General features: G+C 37.9%; 2 protein-coding genes across 3 annotated transcripts; one reads left to right on the top strand and one right to left on the bottom strand.

Moving 5' to 3' along the window:
- Nucleotides 1-3,950: 3,950 nt before the first annotated feature.
- Nucleotides 3,951-10,598, bottom strand: LOC136263801 (uncharacterized). The gene is made up of 14 exons (XM_066058425.1): nt 10,431-10,598; nt 10,261-10,370; nt 9,634-9,721; nt 9,527-9,588; nt 9,120-9,224; nt 8,744-8,894; nt 7,691-7,826; nt 7,286-7,385; nt 6,590-6,743; nt 5,649-5,796; nt 4,769-4,863; nt 4,347-4,445; nt 4,194-4,292; nt 3,951-4,140 (listed from the first exon to the last, which is right to left on the bottom strand). The coding sequence occupies exons 1-14, from the start codon at nt 10,545-10,547 to the stop codon at nt 4,039-4,041; spliced, it is 1,566 nt and encodes a 521-aa protein (XP_065914497.1). The 5' UTR covers nt 10,548-10,598; the 3' UTR covers nt 3,951-4,038.
- Nucleotides 10,590-18,283, top strand: LOC136263802 (TATA box-binding protein-associated factor RNA polymerase I subunit A-like). 2 transcript variants are annotated; one of them, XM_066058427.1, is made up of 9 exons: nt 10,590-10,711; nt 13,543-13,685; nt 13,934-14,026; nt 14,089-14,168; nt 14,632-14,729; nt 14,809-14,939; nt 15,122-15,210; nt 17,680-17,810; nt 17,868-18,283. In XM_066058427.1, exons 1-9 carry the CDS (start codon nt 10,627-10,629, stop codon nt 17,981-17,983), a joined length of 966 nt encoding a protein of 321 aa, XP_065914499.1. In that variant the 5' UTR covers nt 10,590-10,626; the 3' UTR covers nt 17,984-18,283. The 2 variants fall into 2 exon arrangements, with proteins under 2 accessions (XP_065914499.1, XP_065914498.1); XM_066058426.1 differs by having other exon boundaries at nt 14,806-14,939.
- The last annotated feature ends 66 nt before the right edge of the window (nt 18,284-18,349 follow it).

Here is an 18,349-nt window from a genome sequence, read left to right as displayed (position 1 = left end):
CTGTCGTATGGTAGAGGACTAGCTCTTGTTATTTGACTACTATACCCATAATATTGTTTAGTTTTATCCTCTGTAGTGATTTACCAGTAACATAGTTGCTGTGTAAAACATTCACTAGAAAGAACATTGGCTCATGTATTAGTTTGCAAGCCAACACGTAGACAACCATCATCATCACTTATTGAGGACTATGGATTCTTCAAGTTTTGATCACCATAAGGTCACCAGACCACTTCACTAAAAGGTTTCCCCAAACTATTGGATACAACAGTGACAATTAACTGCACAAGAATATTAACAGCTAAATTGACCTACTACACTAAGTTGTGGAGTTGTTGATCAGTAGTAATGTCATGATCATTGATCTTTGTTGTGGTTTTATTGAGTTGTTGTTCAGCATTTTTCAGTTCCTTTATCTGCTGTTGCAACCATAATAACAGGTGGCTAATAATCTGCTCTGATGTCGGGCGTTTCTTGTCTCGGACAAATTCCCGAATTGAATGGAGAATGTTTGCTAATGACTTAACAGATGTGGTAGTAGTTTGTGACACATCCAGGGAACAGTTGGGCTGTATCATTTGATTGGCTCTACTAACACACAGAGTACTGCACACCCCTCCCACATCCTTCCACTGTGTCTGTAACTCCTTGATGGATCCTTGTAATTTCTTCATTAAAGGAACCACTTGATTTTCTATAATTCTCTTTGTCTCAAAATACTGTTCTGTATTAAACACTTTTATAAAAACAATCCCGAATACCAAGAAAGATGTTCCTGATATCATATTCCTTGTATATTCAAATTCAGCTATCCCATGCTTGAACAGACCTATAATCCCAGATACTGCTACCACACCTCCACCCATCTGCATACTATAACCTAGTATTCTACCAAAGTCCACTAACTCGTTGTGTCTGTCAATATCATCAACTATACTCTTCAGAGACTTCACTACTACTTCACTATCTGAGATCATTCTCCTAATAGCTTTACTACACTGAATGACTAGTCCATTGTTAGCTTGTAGTCTTTCAAGCAGGACAGGATCAGCTGCCAGCCATTTTTGTAACTCCATGATAGACACTTGTAGTTGCTTTACTTGAGGTACCAGCTTGTCTTCCACTACCTCCCTCACCTGTTTTGTTTCAACTTTGCTTACAACAGTTGCCAGACACATGTACACCAGTATTACCACCGGGATGACTGTATATGATAGGTATCCAAAAGCTAACAGGAATACACCCAAAACCATTGCTGCACCTCCAACACAACACCAGGCTACATATTGTACAGCATTATCGTATTTGTTAACATCATCAGCTGCTATTGTCCCCAGAGACTCCACTGTTAGTTCACTATCTGACATGACCTCCTGTTAGAATAAAAAAGTTTCATCAGCATCTCCAGTAGAGCTCCTTCACTAACTGGGGAAGTCAGTCAGTGTACAACCATTTATACTGACTAGTGTAGTGTGTGATGTACCATCAATAGTGTGTGATGTACCATCAACACTTTGTGTTGTTACCTGACTACTGACCTCTGGATGCTCTGGCAGTGCCTTTGTACAACAAGTGTGATGATTAGTGTCATTGTCTCTGTTGCATCCTTTAAGTTGTGGTCAGACTATCAGTACTCCTTGAGTCTTCACTACATTCTCCAGTTCTTCTGTTGTGTATAGTACTAGTACATCTTGCCATAATGTGATGAATAAGCTACTGTATGTGCACGTGTGAGCTGCTATGCTCTTGACTTAACTCTAATCCAATATACTCAATGGTGAGCATAAATTACTGTGGTACGTTGTTGGATTATAAATTCACCTCTGCAAAGCCGACTGCACACTGGTTTTGCAACATCCACCACAATGAAGACAGAAATTGCATTTGCGCATTTTAAAGTTGGCTACATATAATACCGTAAACACCGAAACTTTGGTGAATTTGATAAATCGAGGAAATTCACCAAACTTACAAATAAAAATATATTTTAAGTTGATCAATATTGGCTGCATAGTATATTTGCTAAACTTTTATCCACCAATCTGTTTTGTATGCTGATCCACCAAACCTTAATCAGTAACTTTTTGTTGTCTAATTGATCACTCATTTTAAGGACTTCTACAAAGAAGGGTCTAGCTACACGTAAGATAACAGGTTGAAAATAATGTCTAGAGAATTTTCAGATTACAGAGGTTGTTCTGGGGTACAGTACAAAATCTTGGTCAAGGGATACCTCTATAAAGGCTTTATATATCTTTAACAACAACATCTCTCACCAATAGAGATATTGATCAAACACGAACATGATTGAACTTGGCTCGTTGATTTCTTACAGTGTATTGTTGGAACGTAGACACCGTTTCCTTTCTTTATTGTTATGAACTCTTGATTGTATCTATCTACATGCAAAGTATAATTTAGGTGTAAAATTCTGTGGCACAAATTTGCCTCATGACTTTTCTGGTAGCTATATAAAGTATTGTTCATGTGGTGCTATTTTGTTGTGCCTTAGGAAGTCAAATAATTAATCAGCTAGCAAACTTAAGGTACATGCGGATAAGTGAAATGTGAATTCTTATTACATCCTAACTACACTATTCACATATGTAAGTGGAATAGGGTATGTGAACACATAAAATTTTCATGCTTTTTCAATTCAAGCTTCTTTTTATTCCAGAATACCATGAAATTTTCAATCCCTACATTTAGCTAGTTAGTAATCTAGTCTATTAGTGAGATATGATCTTTTGTGTGAGTTTGTGCCCATGTGACCTATTGTCGTAGGCCTGATCATGAGCCATAATCAGTGACTGAATTAATATTATAGCAGTCATTGAGCACAGTTGGTGACCATGATTAGTAAAAGAGCAGTTTTATTTCTTATGTTTGTAAATGTTTCAAGCTGATTGGTAATTTCAATTCAAAGTTATGTTCTGGTGGAGTCTAAATAATGATCACAAAGGCTATAAAACTAGTTTCTAAGTTTTAGTCACAGGCCTGGATACGTGGGTAAATAATTTTGACAAGCATTTTTGCTTTTTTACTCCACAATTTTTGTCCTTATAAGCTTTGTAATACAAATTATGTAATGCCAACAGATACTCTATTCTGATACTGAGATTATGATCTGTTCAGTAAATGGGTGTAGCTATGCCTGTATTGTCATAACCATACATATTGTGACATTATTGTCCTAGGAATAGTGCCAATATTTTGAAATCAATTTGTTATGTTCAAAAGATGTATGGTAGTCTCGCATGGCCAGACTGCTTTTTCTCCCACGGTGCTTATCGATTGGAAAAAGTGGTCTGGCCACGCGAGACTAGGTGTGTGGATGATATAGCACTTGCTTCTTAGGTATTTGTTAAGGAAAGTGAAAAACTTTGAAGCAACATGCATGACTTATATCTTGCTTATATCAATACTGAGGTGTTAGGTATAGAGACAAGAATCACAAGATGTTTGACAACACGTGTCCTAAGTTGCTGCAACTGAACAGGTTGATCCTTTCTCAGAAACCAAGAAATGTTTGATGACACATGACGGCTGTGACCAACTCCCTTTGATCAATATAAATCACTACCCAGTATACTGGTTCAGTTGACCACTAGGATAGTTTGTTCTTATTCTCTACACCTGCACTGTTGACTTGTGGTTTAAGTATTTGTGGTTCAAGACAGAGGTTTGCATCAATATTTACCCAGCAAATACAGTAGTGGAACCTCAGTTATCAGGAACCCAGATTTTCAGTTAACCGAACTACGGAGGTGACTGTTCTATTAGGGTAGTTGATATTACTGAAACTTTTAAAAATGTTCTTTATGGTTATTTATACACAGTTTCAGGGCTTTTCAGACTTATGGACCACCCCTGTCCCAAGGGGTTCAGGTTCCACTGTACATAACAAGCCTCTGTTAGACTGTTACAATACATTTTTACTTCATTTTGTAATTAGTCACGATTTATAGAGAGATTGCAAAATCTCTGTCACTTCATTTAATGTGGATAGTGATGATTTAAACATGTAAGTAAATATTGTCACTGTGTAGTTCTAAATCGATCCAAAACAGACTGTGGTTTAGTAACTGTCTTCTCCAAAGCTTGGTCTTGTAGCTCCAAAGTTTTGGTGCGTATCATATCCTACAGCACAAAAAGTGTAGGATGCTTAGATTTATTGTGTCATTTCTGCTTACTCTTCGAGTTGCATCTTTTACAGACTGCTTTCTACTTAGATGTTTCTGGATGGAACTTTTCCCTCTAGTTCGATGTTTCTCTTTATGAACTTCATTCCCCTGTAAGGTATAGGACACACTTATCAGTACGTATACTGCAGTAAAGTGTGCTACCATTGCTTCTGTGCTTTTTTCACTATCAAGAGCTTCTTTGGATACTCTGTCTACCTTGACAATCTCATTGGGATCAAGACTAATCAAATCCGCTGGTATCTACAATTAACGTATACATACATTCAAAAAGAAAGCTGTTGTTAATAACATGATTAATTATGCGTGTACAAAAAATGTGTGTCATGGTAACAGCAGCAGCTTTCAACAAACTGTACAAGGTAATTTATTAAATTTGCTAGACCTACACACAAACTGACACTGAGTTACATGGTAGGGCAGTACTGATATGGATGATTTACTTATACAAAATTTTACAATTGTTTGGTGCAAAGCAAACTGAAAGTGAATATATAATTAATCAAATGTCGATGGTTATGAGTCTATTAGAACATTGTATGACAATCACAATAACATGTACGCACCTTATCTAGTAACTGCTTCACTTCACTTTCTTGTCTTTGACGTTTAGTTTGGAAAGGATTGGTCTCCAATGCATCAAAATTAGGTTCTCCAGCACCTACACCAGCGACAAACACGACATTAAGTAGAGCTACCATACATAAATTAGACAGTATAAGTACACAGTTTTGAGAGATGTAAACATCATGGATTTTACAGTAGCCAGGTCTACACCACATACGTAACAGGTCTACACCACATACGTAACAGCATCAACCATAATGCCAGGCTGAGCGTATTGTGTATAATTAGTGCACATTGGAAGAGATGAAGCTCAGTACATTTTGTATGAAGCAGATTGGTGGGGCACTCTGATAAAACAGGTACACACTTGTTAGGGAAGAGCAACTTAAGAAACAAGATAAAAAGGATGAGCGAATGTAAAATGACGTTCATATTCTCCCTCATAGAAAGACTAACACTTTTGTGGTTTGTAATTACAATTGTCCTTGTAAAATGGTTCTATTAGAACTGACATGTTATTGCATAATACTAGACTGTTTATAGGTCAGACAATAGGTTTACTCTATGTCATATAATCTCCGCCAACAAATAAAACATCAATTTTGTCCATCCACGAAAATTATACACTAGAAAGTTTGCATGTATATATGGCCACAAAATGAAGTTACTATACAAGTGTAGTAGTTTTACATCAAGGAATAGCATAGCTTTGATATTATGCTGCTATTTGCTAAACACTTATCTAATCTATAACATTACATGATCAGGAATTCGTTTTTGTACAGTGTAAAGTACATAACAAGGTAAAGTATATAATTTTAAAACATTGCCTACTGCATGTATGTATGTATTTCTGGTGTTTAGAACAAACTCACTAACCTGGCACCACTATACTAGAGAAGCCATATTCATGTCCAATCCCCAGCACGTCTTCGTAAGGACAGAACTGTACTGAGTTGGCTCCACCTGATAATGTGTGCTCCATGTATGGCATTGACTGCTTACTGCCAAATGCATCCTTCCATACCTAAACAACATCACAGCAGATAGTCATACAACAGAGAATCTTTCCAAGAGTCACTGTACAGTGCCTTACATGTATGAAAATTGCTGACAATTCTACAAAGACTTTTATGGTACTGTTCAAATGTAACATCATCTTGTGCAAGTGCAGGCAAATCAAAAATGAGCTAATGAAAGAGTGTAGCACCCATTTTGCTCACGAGTATTCATCCCAATGAAGCAGGATGAATAGTTGCGAGCGAAACGGGTTCCACGCCCTTTAATTGGCTCATTTTTAATCACTCACTGTCTCTCACGAGACGACGTTACATTTAAGCAGTACTGTATATGGAACTGTTATATAAACTACAGCACCATATTTACTTGGTACCTTCAATAGTATGACTACTGCATCAATTTTTGGAACTAAGATAATAAACACCACAGCATTTAGCCAAGTAAATATGGTATATATACCCAGAGAACTAACAGGGGACAGGTAATAGCAGAGTGTGTTTGATACAAAATATTTACGAGTCTTTTTGTTGCACTCATGAGATACTAAAATATGGATAATGTAGAGCTTGCTGCTTAGCTAGATAAAAATTGTATATTTTTCTGAGTTAAGAAACGTCTATGAGGTTACTGCCACGTCCATGTATCATACATGATTGTACCGCATGGTATTGATACTGAGATGTTGAAGATTACAAGATGCCTGAAAATGCTTCTCTTAAACCAATTTTGTATGCATGCATCACTGCCACTGGAACTCTTCATATAAAAACTTCATTATAGTTAGCAGTCTCAGTTCTTACCTGGACGTGCCTGTTATAAGCCACAGCTAGCAATCCACGTTGACTGATATCCATACAGGCTGCTGGTTTGGATGTGTAGTAGGAATGTAGCGGTTTGTATGTACGTATATCCCATATTTTGAGCTGTGAATCCATTCCACTAGTAGCCATGTACCTGTGATGGATAGAAAAGATTTGTTTACTACTTAGCAGAGTTAAAATATACAAAATTATATAGTGGGACCTCAAATACCAGTGTACCAGTACAATCACAAATTTGTTAAGATAAGTGAATTTGTCTGGATAAGTGAATCATTTATATAATTTCAGTTCAACTACTTTAATAGAACATACAGTAGTCAAAATACTCTAATAGAACAGTCATTCGTACTGTTCAGATTAGACTAGTTCGGATAATCAAGAGTTTGAAGTTTGGACATACTGTACAGATGAGAACCTAAATCATACGCCAAACTGTTGTCAGTGTTGTATTGTAAACACCACCATAAATAGAATACTTAAAAAGTTGTTGGAGGCAGATCCTGAAGTGTAAGATATTCTGCTATCAAACACTGTATGTAGAGCACTACTGTAGAAGAATACTTTAACTTCTATAATACAGGGTTTAACTCACACAACATACATATCATATGTACCTTTCCATGCACATACAGTTGATAATGAGATACAGCTATGGAACAAGAAGGTGTTTCTTACCATCCTCCATGATCAATAGCCACAGCAGTTACTGGTCTCTTGTGGCACAGCATCTTCACTACGGCTGATGCCATACTCGGACACCACATTGTGACTGTACCTGAGAAAACAAATACACATCAACACAAAGCTTACTGGAACTGTGCATGAATTTGTAATTTTGGTGGTTCAAAAATTCGGACACACACAGACCTTTTCTCTTGTGCTGTTGACTTGTACCCATAGCACAAGACTCCATACATTAGCAGTATGAAGACTGTAAATTATTTAAATGTTGTGAGGATAAAAGTAGTACCAACAAAAATCAAAATATCCCACAAAACTTTCTTGCCTTACAGTACCCCATGTGATTGTATGTACATAATGTACACATGTAGTCTATATGGTGTGGATTCAACACCTTACCATTATGGTGGCCCACGTTGATGGTGGCATTGTGTGGATTATGAGTGAGACAGTGACAAGTCCCCAGTTTGGTGAGACGTGTTGCCACAAGTTGTCCGGTAGAGATGTCATGATAGCGAAGCCTCCCCCAATTTCCCTAGCAACAAAGAAACCTTGTCACATGGTTGATCACTGGATCTCGTGATCTCAAATGGAAGTTTAACCTCCTTTAACTCAATAAAATGTGTAAGTGTAGACCTACTGTATGCAGCACACGTTCCAGTATCCCTACACATCTTCCAAAATTATGTAATACATGACCCTCATAGCAAAGAAACTCAAAAGAGCATCACAGAAATGGTATAAAAGACACTCCAAGCAAATGACACTGTAAATTTACTCTCCCTGCAAAGGACAGTTTCTAGGTCCCTTTAACACAATTTTTACCTCTGAAAAGGACAACTTCCTTAATTTCATCAAATTAGTTGGTCCCAAAGTGTCCATTACATACTCTGTACATTGTACATTCAGACAATTCGTTCAGTAGTACAATCACAACATTAGCAAATTCTGATACATCACAGAGTTATGACACGGGACAAACTAATCTCCTTTGTACTTGGTATATGCAATTAAAGTTCAGACAATATGCACACATAGAATGTGTGTAGTATATTACATACAGAGATATTGGCTTTTAGAGTACTACATTTGAACACAGTTTCAAGACAACTAATGCCTTACGTAGCTAACTAAAATCTACTTAAAGTATAATACAGGTTACACATATCAGAACAAAAATCAAAATAGACAAACTGATAAGCCACTGGTATTAAACAATCTCATATAGAAAATGAATGAATAACCCGTTTATGAACAAACTATTGTTAGGTCGGGTTGGTCCTCATGCCGTTCTGAACCAATACCAATATCGGTAAAAAATCCCAAATCAGTGGCTGATATTTCAGCTGATCCGATAATCAGCTCACCTCTAAAGTCAACTCTCTAAATACTATAGCATGGTTCCAAGGTTTCCATTGTACTAGCATAACCAACTACAGAGTTACAACTTACAGCAGAGACAAGCAGAAAGTGATAAGGTAGAAACTGCAAGTGTGTTGGCTTGTAGTGGTCCTTGAGGCAGTGCAATTCCATACCAGTGTTGTCATAAATGTAAACATGCTTCTTCTGAGCTGTCGCAAACATCAACTCATTATGTAAATACCTGCACAAAAAAATTATAATAGTACTAGTATTCTATATAGAGAAAAAAATTACGAATGTTGGGGGAAAGAGTTTACAAACATCGGTACTGAAATACATAGTTGACTATATAAGCATTCACAATAAAAGTCATCCCCTTCTCCATAATATAAAATTTAAAAATGTGAAGCTCTTCATACACAAATTATAAACAACACAAAACCACAAGTGATAGTTATAAACTTACTGAACATCTCTGACTGTTTCCTGTACATGAAATTCACTGCCTAACTTCTTACTTGTCCAGTCAAAAGTGGCCAAATGGCCACGTCTTCCTCCTATCAGTATGAACCTAAAACAAGGATATAACCATATATATCACCATTCAAGCAGCCATGCCAAACCAGTAAAGCACTAACAGCTCTATGAATCATATCTATCATCTTGGGGACAGCATTAGTATTGCAGGCACCCAAGTTTCACCAGGAATTTGTTTCACCAGTTTACACTTGGTGCCCACTGAACAATATGTTTCTTCCTTATTCAAGGAAACAACTACCGTAGCAACTAAACATTCGACATTGAACCTGGGACCTTGCAGTTACCAGGTCAGTACTGACTACTCCCTCACTACACATGCACAGATTCACTCACCTTCCATTTCTAGTGTAGTTGATAGAATATGGTCCAAACTTATCCAGTTTTAGGTCAAATATCTACACAGGGTCATCAAGACATGCTCACACAACAGCATCACTAACTTTACTAGCACTGGTGACATCTACAACTTGAGAAATATCCTTCTGCTTGATACGACACGTTTTCTCCATACCTTCCGGCTCCAAAAACCTAACAGTATTACAGACATCAATGAAAGCAACGTAATCCACACAATTAAAGGACTTCAGAAAAGCAAAAAGGATACCTTAAAGTGTGGACATCTTGATAATCAGGACACTTGTCCATGGTCTCATTTGCATTAGTGTACACACATTTAGACAGTTGAAATACAGTGTATTAAGGTAAATTGTCCCGATGTGTTTGGAATAGAGGGGTTCCACTATACATATACCACTTCAGATTCATGCATCGACCCTCATACACAGTGCAAGGAAGTGTTCACCTTTTTTTATTATTATTATTACACAAACATTTCTTTGAGCATGATCGCTCAGACTATCAGCATATATATCTCAACAAAGCATCGCTTATATAAATCATGATCAAGGTTTTGTGATTAAATTTGACTAGTATAATGCAGCGTGTCGCGCACACGCGCACACGCGCACACGCGCACACGCGCACACACACAAGAGTGTACCATGGTGGGCATGTGTACACATACACTGTACTACCAAGATAGAGTTGTATCTGTTGGTACTACTCACCCTGGTGCCTCTGACAGTAGAGCCTCTGCCCTAGCAGCTCTAGTAGCAGCATTCTCTGCTTGGTAGTGATGTTTAGTAAGCATTCCCTTCAGCTTCTTGTCTTTAACATGCTGCAGGGGAACAATATATCGAGCATTGTAAAGGAAGTTTCATTACACCACGTGCCATACCTTTAAGGTAGCCTTCGTGCGTACTCTCTTGTATTTAGGTATACTCTTCTTAACAGAATCCGGTAGTTGTGATTTTTGTAAGGTGACAGGGTTGGGTTTTGTCTTCGGCTTAGCCATGGTTGTTACTCTATTAAACGCACCATAAAATATTTAGATGCAAGCTTAATGATCGATTGTGGGTTTCTGTGATGAAGCTATGACTCCTGTGCGCAAATACAAAAGACAATACAACTATAAATCACGTCCTCACGAGATTAATGAAACTAAAGATGGAGTGCCAGGTATGTAATACTGTTGCATAGCTATGCATTACCCACTGAATATCGAAAAATATTAAGCGCTGCTTAAATTTATTAACCCAAATTGATGGCATGGTCAACCGCTGCAATGCATCCTTTTTCTAAAGCCAGTTCTGATACTTATGATGTGCAGGGTTACCACGAAAATTCCACCCATACACATGCAATAGCCGAGTGACAATGTAGCTATTACCGGTATGCACCTATCAATCCAAAGCCCCACCCCACCCCTCCCAGTCAGAGGTGGGATTTGTACAATTAACAGTGCAAAAGGCTGGACAAAATATATTTACAATGCTCCCACACCTACCACTATGGGAAACATAGGGAATTTGTATATTTATGTGGCATACATTCACTCATGCAATTGTCATGGCCTGTCATTTGCAAACAGCCAAACACAATTGAATTTGAAATTCCCTGAAAAATACGTACAATTAAAAAAAAAACACCCATGGGGCACTGAATTCCCGCAAAGGATACACAAATCCTCACCTATGCCCGGGAGATCAGAGGAGGAGTGGGGCTTGACAATGATAGGTGCATTATATATGTATATCCATAATCTAATGAGTGTTAGATCGTGATCTTAACAGCCATAGTTACAGGGTGGCAATTATAGTATCTTAAATTCACGCTGAAAGTGTGCATATTAGGGAACTAAATATTTGCTATGTCAAGGAGCCAGTTTCCACTCACATGAAGTTGCAATATGGTCCAGAAGCCATCCAACTAGTCAGTTACACAGTAAACTTCATGTCAAATATAACCACCTACCTACAACTTGATCCACAGATGGCTTAAATGAGTTATACTTCATGTCAGTGTATACAGTCTACCTGCTGTCTGGTGCAAGCAGCTACAAGCTTTACCCTACTTAGGTTGCTACACTTTTGTGAAGCTAGACATACAGTAGGCATATAAGGGATGTCACAAGTCAGGGTAATAATCAGTTGTATACAATCACTGGACTGGACTGGTGGACCGGACTACTGGATTGGTGGACCAGACTACTGGACTCGAAGTTTTTTTTCCTTTCTTCTGTTTTTAAACACATATTTGTTGTAGTTATTGTTACGTTTAATGTAGAATATAAAGGTAGACCTGTCTACTTTGCACTACCTGTGCATTTTTTGCGGTAGTGTCTAATCACTGGACTGGACTACTGGACTGGAATACTGGAATGGACTACTGGACTGACATATTTTAAAGTTTTACACATTTTTAAGGGTGGGGTTACTGTACTTGTGACAACATTTCAGCCTTGAGTGGTGAATATGGTACTAAAAAGTACAGTGTAGCTGTGATAAGTCAAATGGGTTCAATTAAATCTATTCTAATCACTGCTTGACAGTACCTACTGATATAGATAGTTGTATCACAATGATCACATGTGCCTAACAGTGAGAGAAACATTTTTGGACATACACACATGTCAGCATTTCTGCTATACACTAACATAATATGGTGTGTGTGAACACACAAACTAGATCCCTTCGCATATCTGGTCATATTTTATTACTGGAATGAAATGTCTGTATTCTGTTAATTGTATTACAATGTCATTTAGCTGTTAATAGGAGTAGAAAATTACATGATCATAGCACAACGGTATACAGTACGGCACACAATACGTACAAGCTTTAAGAGTAGTGTGCCCCCATTACACACAATTACATATCATGGACTCCAGTGACTAGTCACCAATTCACAATATACAAATGTTATAGACAGTACAATAATCACGTGTGCCTCTAAGAGTGAGAGAAACATTCTTGGGTATACCGCTATTCCTACGTGTTAGTATCTGCTATACAGTAGAGTGACGTAGATACTATCGAGTAGTGAATAGAATACATTTAATTGAACCCATTTGACTTATCACAGCTATTTTTTAGTATCATATTCACCACTCAGTGCTGAAATGTTGTCACAAGTCACCCAAATGTACAGTAACACCCTTAAAAATGTGTAAAACCAAAAAAATGTCAGTCCAGTAGTCCATTCCAGTATTCCAGTCCAGTAGTCCATTCCAGTGATTAGACACTACCATTTTTTGCCAACGAGACAGCTGTTAACTACATCAATGTGTTTAAATGATATATATACTCATCTGTTTTACAGTCACACATTTCTTTCATGGCATGATCTCTAGAGAGTCATGCATTGACTACTATTCTTCTTATCATGGAGTATAAATCATACAGAACATGTTAATAACCATGCAAATACAAGTAATGGTCTTCCGAGTCAGCAAAATTCAGTGACTGTCTTGCTATTCCATCAAATGATACATACACCCTATATAGCTGCAGCTGGACAAAGCTGACATTCTGGCATGGCTACACTGCTTTCTTTTGTGTGTGGAGTGATCTAACTACATAAGATTAGCATATTATTTATAACAAACAATAGCCAGTTGACCAACATTTGGTTGAAAAAGGAAAAAAAACCTGCGTCCAGTAGTCCAGCCCATCAGTCCAGTCCACTAGTCCAGTCCAGTGATTGTATACAACCCTAATAATCTGCTAACTGCAGCCCATTAACTGATTATGGGAAACAGCCAACTATGTATCATCCTCTACAGCTCACCAATCCGATTATCTGTACATATCTCTAGCTACAACATACTGAAACCCGGTCAGACTAGTATATAGCCAAAAGAATGGGACAGTTTCTAAATGATAAGTGTCATCCTGAGATAAAGCAGTTTGGCTATGCTGAACTATGTAGCAGTTGTTTACCATTGTAGTGTACATACCGCTACGTATGTCTGTAGTTGTCAATCGAGTTATTTGTTGTGTTTGTTTTAGTTGCTACCTTCCAGCTACACCATGTTCAACAGTTGCTGTTGCTGCTGAAGCATCATCTCTTCCAACATAATTTTGTACCAGCTGGCGAGATCATGCAGACACTGGTCCATGCTTCAGATATTGTACCAGATACTTGTCGAAATGTATGTAACGTGTGTGTGTAGTGTGTGTCTGTGTAGTGTGTGTGTGTGTGTGTGTGTGTGTAGTGTGTCTGTGTGTCTGTGTGTGTGTAGTGTATGTGTGTGTAGTGTGTGTGTATGTGTGCATCTCCATCTGTGGATTTGTGTAAATGCATGTGTGTATGCACGTGATTTACATGACATGGTCACTATACTGAGGTGGTCTTTTAATATTCCATTGTCAAGTCACTTTTAGTTCCTTACACATTTAGTTTGGACTGGCAATACTACAACAGGGAACTAGTACCTACACCGAATGCTTACAGTATTACAAACAGCAGCTGTCCAAGAAGAACTCCAAACATGTACGTATGCTATCTTTGTTGTATGGTGACTAACAAACGGATTATGTAGTGATTTTTTTCAGCGTGAGGAGATATTACTTGAGATGACATTTTACATGATCCAGTCTGGCCATTTACAAGATGCACAAGAGACCATAAGGAGGTTTGTTGTATGTTGTTGTAATGTTAAAAGAGAATTACCTGCTAGCAGTAATAGGTAATAACATGTGTAATAAGGCATTGTGAATTGTGTGAGGCTGTGTTTTATTATGTTGTTAGCATTGCTAGCACTTAAATATTTACAGTGGAACCTCTCTAACAAACTCCCCGAATTAAGGGCAAAGCTTCCACAATAAAGACAAATATTTTGGTCTTATAATAGGTCTAACTCTACTTCTGAAAGAGGTAGTATGGCAAATAATATCCTTGGATCCCAAAATAGAGAGGTTCCACTGTACTGAACACTGTACGAATCTCTAGAGTTGGTCACAATGATAAATAAGCAATGTGTGCTGTTTGAATCTTGAGATTTTAATCTTGTTATTTGTACCATACGTGTGTGCAATATGATAATGCCCCCAACCAGTGTAGCTATGTATACCAAACAATGCTATTCCTGTCCTCAGTTACCTGCAAGTAGACCCCTTCAAGTCTAATAGTTTACTACAAGGATATGCTGGCCTCTACTGCTATACACTATGGAAGGAAAAATGTGAACATGCAGGTACATTCCTCATATGCTCTTCCTTGAGTCTCTCCATTCAGTAATCGAGTTTTACTTGCTTCTGTTGTTGTAACAGCAGCAGTAGTGACAACATCACAAAATGTGAATCAACCTGCAGTTGACCTGTATGCTCGAGAGGCTTTATCTCACTGGAGGACATTGGTAGGGAAGCCCGGATGTTGGGATGTCTTTGTAGTTAGACATGCTGAGGTGATTATCTGTATGTGTGTGTGTGCATGTGTGTGTGTGTGTGTGTGTGTGTGTGTGTGTGTGTGTGTGTGTGTGTGTGTGTGTGTGTGTGTGTGCACGCATGTGCATTCGTGCATTTGAATTATGTGAGTGTGTGTACATGTACATTTTTATGCTTCATCTATCAATTTCATGATGTTTAGATTCATGTTCATTTTGATGAAGTAGATGAAGCATTGGATGTCCTTCGCCAGTACCAGCAAAACAACCCAACAAGTATAAATGCTTATAGGTGAGCTAAAGTATGCATCAGGAGTCATGTATTTCATTGGATAGCTGGTACAGGATGTGTGTGTGTGCGTGTATGTGTGTCACCTGTGATTAATGTTACCCAAAAACCTAATTTCCCCTCACAGTGCCTTCGGGTCAACTCAAAATGTTTTTGTCGGTTGCTACAAAATTTTATACAATAATGTATCCAACAGAATTTTCTATTGCCTGCCTAACTGATGCATTCAATCAAAAATAGTAGAACAGTAGCTAGAGCTGTGGCACTACTTCTTTCACAGAAATGCTTCAAATTCACCTAAGAAAAAACTTTAGTATATTGCTAGCCATACAATATGTGCGCTATTGTCTTACTTTTATCTAGCAGCCATTAGTCAACCACAGTACAGCTTCCATCTCTGGGTATACACATCATCACACAATATTATTGCACTAACATATTGGAATACATATTCTCTCAAAGTTTGGTCTGTGAGCTGTTCTCCATTGTAGACGAGATGCCACCTGCTACCAATTTATTTATTTAATTACCAGGAAATGGATTGCTTTTAAAATGGTATGTGCAAGGCCAGCATATGTACAAAATAAACTATTGTCAACTAGTAAGCTGCTGGGTAAGTGAATTAGTCTGACATAGCCATCAGACCCTGGTCTGTATCAATATTGGCCAGCTCTTGTGCTTCTAACTGCATTCATGAATATAACTAGAATTGTGATATGTATGTATATGTGAGGGTATTAACTAGAATTTACAAAAAAAATTCACAAACAAGTACAGTATTTTTAACTAGAGTAGGGACAATGTAGCACGGTAGCACCCCAATACAAAGTACTGGTTGGTGTAGTGCATAGCTTATTGTAAAACAGTAAGAAGCGAATATCCCTATTGTACATTTCAATTATGGAATCTTCACAGCACAATAAGGATATTTGTTTCTTATTGTTTTACAGTTGGCTATGCACTACACCAAGAGTTAATAATAAGAGAGGAGAGTGTCTAACACTGTATAGTCCTGTAATAGATGATTGTGCAGAAGTTAAACGGCTTCCTTTCCGCGTAACGTACAGACTGGCTAGTATATTTTTGCATTTAACCACAAAGACTATCCCAGACACAAGGACGTGCGTTCAGTGTTCAAGTTCACCACGAAGAGCATTGCTCTGTTGTGTAAAGAAGCGTGGCTGTTAACCTCGAACATAACTCTGGGGGAGCGCGTCTGAGAAACCAATAACACTGAACTGAAGCTAGGTGGAGTATCGCTTCGAATTTTCACTGCGTCACCATGTTACCCTACCTCTGAGCATTCTTCAATTGAAGGAGCACTGTTCCCTGTACATACAGCTCAGTCTTTGGTTCAGTATTCGAATATTCTCGAGGATTCATCACGGTGCAGCTAAACTAATTGTGGTAACGAAACGAACAAACACTAGAAACCTATACGTTACACGGAAAAGAAGCCATTTAACTTCTTCGCAATCATCTATTACAGGACTATACAGCGTTAGACACTCTCCTCTCTTATTATTGACTCTTGACTACACCAACCAGTACTTTTTATTGGGGTGCTACATTGTCCCTACTCTAGTTTAAAATTCCTAATTTTTACTTATAATTGTATTAATTTTCAGCATGTAGATTGTTGAAATTGTGCACAAAGTGTCTTTTCATTTGTTGTGTAATCCACTGGATCAAGAGCAAGTACAGTAGTTAAAGTACAAATTAGCACCACACTCTATCAGTGTATGACACCAAAGGCAACTATAATTCGCCAAAGTTACATGTGCAAGGTTACTCAAGATCTGAGATAGGTAGTGCTAACATTGGTCACAATCACACCAAGAGTTTCCCTTGATATGAGACCACCTAGAGTTTGAGTATCTAACTGGTTGGTGTATGTATATAGAGCACAAAATAGTTTAAATGCTATTGCAAAGTATACGCTAATAGAACATTTCAACTGAACTAATAGAGTGTACTAAAAAAGATTCCATAAAACTATGGACCATTAGGGGCATACCCAGGGGGCCAGGAGTTTTAAGGGGCCCAGGGCAAAGAGTTAAAGTGGGGCCCCAGGGGCAAGGAGGGCTCCACTCTGAATCACTCTGAATCACAATTTCAGCCTATGTAAGTCAAAGACAAAAAAAAAAAAAGATCATCACGTGCTGACAATGACAACAGCTGCCCCTCACCAACTATATCTCCTTGTCTATAAGCTTGTTACACTGCTCCTCTGAAACTGTAACTGCTCTCTGTTACAGTATCTAGATCTTGACTGCTCTATTAGAGTATATCAATCTTTCATTCAAGGGACCCTTCATGGGGGACCCTGGGACCCCTTTCAGGCTGGGGAAAAATCCAGTTCCCCACCTTCCCCTGTGGGCGACCCTGCATACATGTAGACCCTTGAATCTCTTACAAGAACACTTTAACATGGTTCCAACGTATCTGGATTAGAAGGTATTGTACATGTAGATATTTGATTGAGCATAATGAAGTGCATCAGAAAGATCCAACATTAGCTGAACAATTGTTGCGAGAATTGACGAACATAGATCCTTCATGTCCTGAGGTTCTTCAACTTGCAGAAATTCTATTACAAAAAGGTAACTCTCCTCTTATGCCATTTTTAGGTGTATTTTTGCTTTTGTATATATTTTCAGACTTACCAAATTACTCTGAAATACAAGAAATTTTATCAAGATTTTTGGAATATCCTCACAATTCTGATGAAGCCAAAGCCTTGAAACTTCTCACTACTGTTTTGAAAAACACATAATATTGTGTGATTGTTGTACTATTTTAATGTCCAAGTTTGCAATGTCCTAGCTAAACAGTGGAACCTGTTTTAGTAGCCACCTGTATACATTCATGTACAGGACACCATTGTCAATTTTGAAGTCCTATATAAAGATAGAAGTTTATACTAATCCAGTCACCTATCAAACGCAGTCAACTGCAAAAAAAAAACTAGGCAGGCTGAAAATCTGTTGGCAATCATCACTAGTTTTCTAAATGTTACACAGTAAACAATGGTGTACGTATCTGCATTAAACTGTAATAAAATTTTCGGTATTGTATGTGGTAAAGTCAAGTTGATTGGGAAAGCAACTGTACATGCAACAAGCATACTTATTCATTCATC

Source organism: Dysidea avara, chromosome 8, assembly GCF_963678975.1.
Source record: "Dysidea avara chromosome 8, odDysAvar1.4, whole genome shotgun sequence".
Classification (NCBI taxonomy): Eukaryota; Metazoa; Porifera; class Demospongiae; order Dictyoceratida; family Dysideidae; genus Dysidea; species Dysidea avara.
This window is presented reverse-complemented; position numbering and strand designations above follow the sequence as displayed.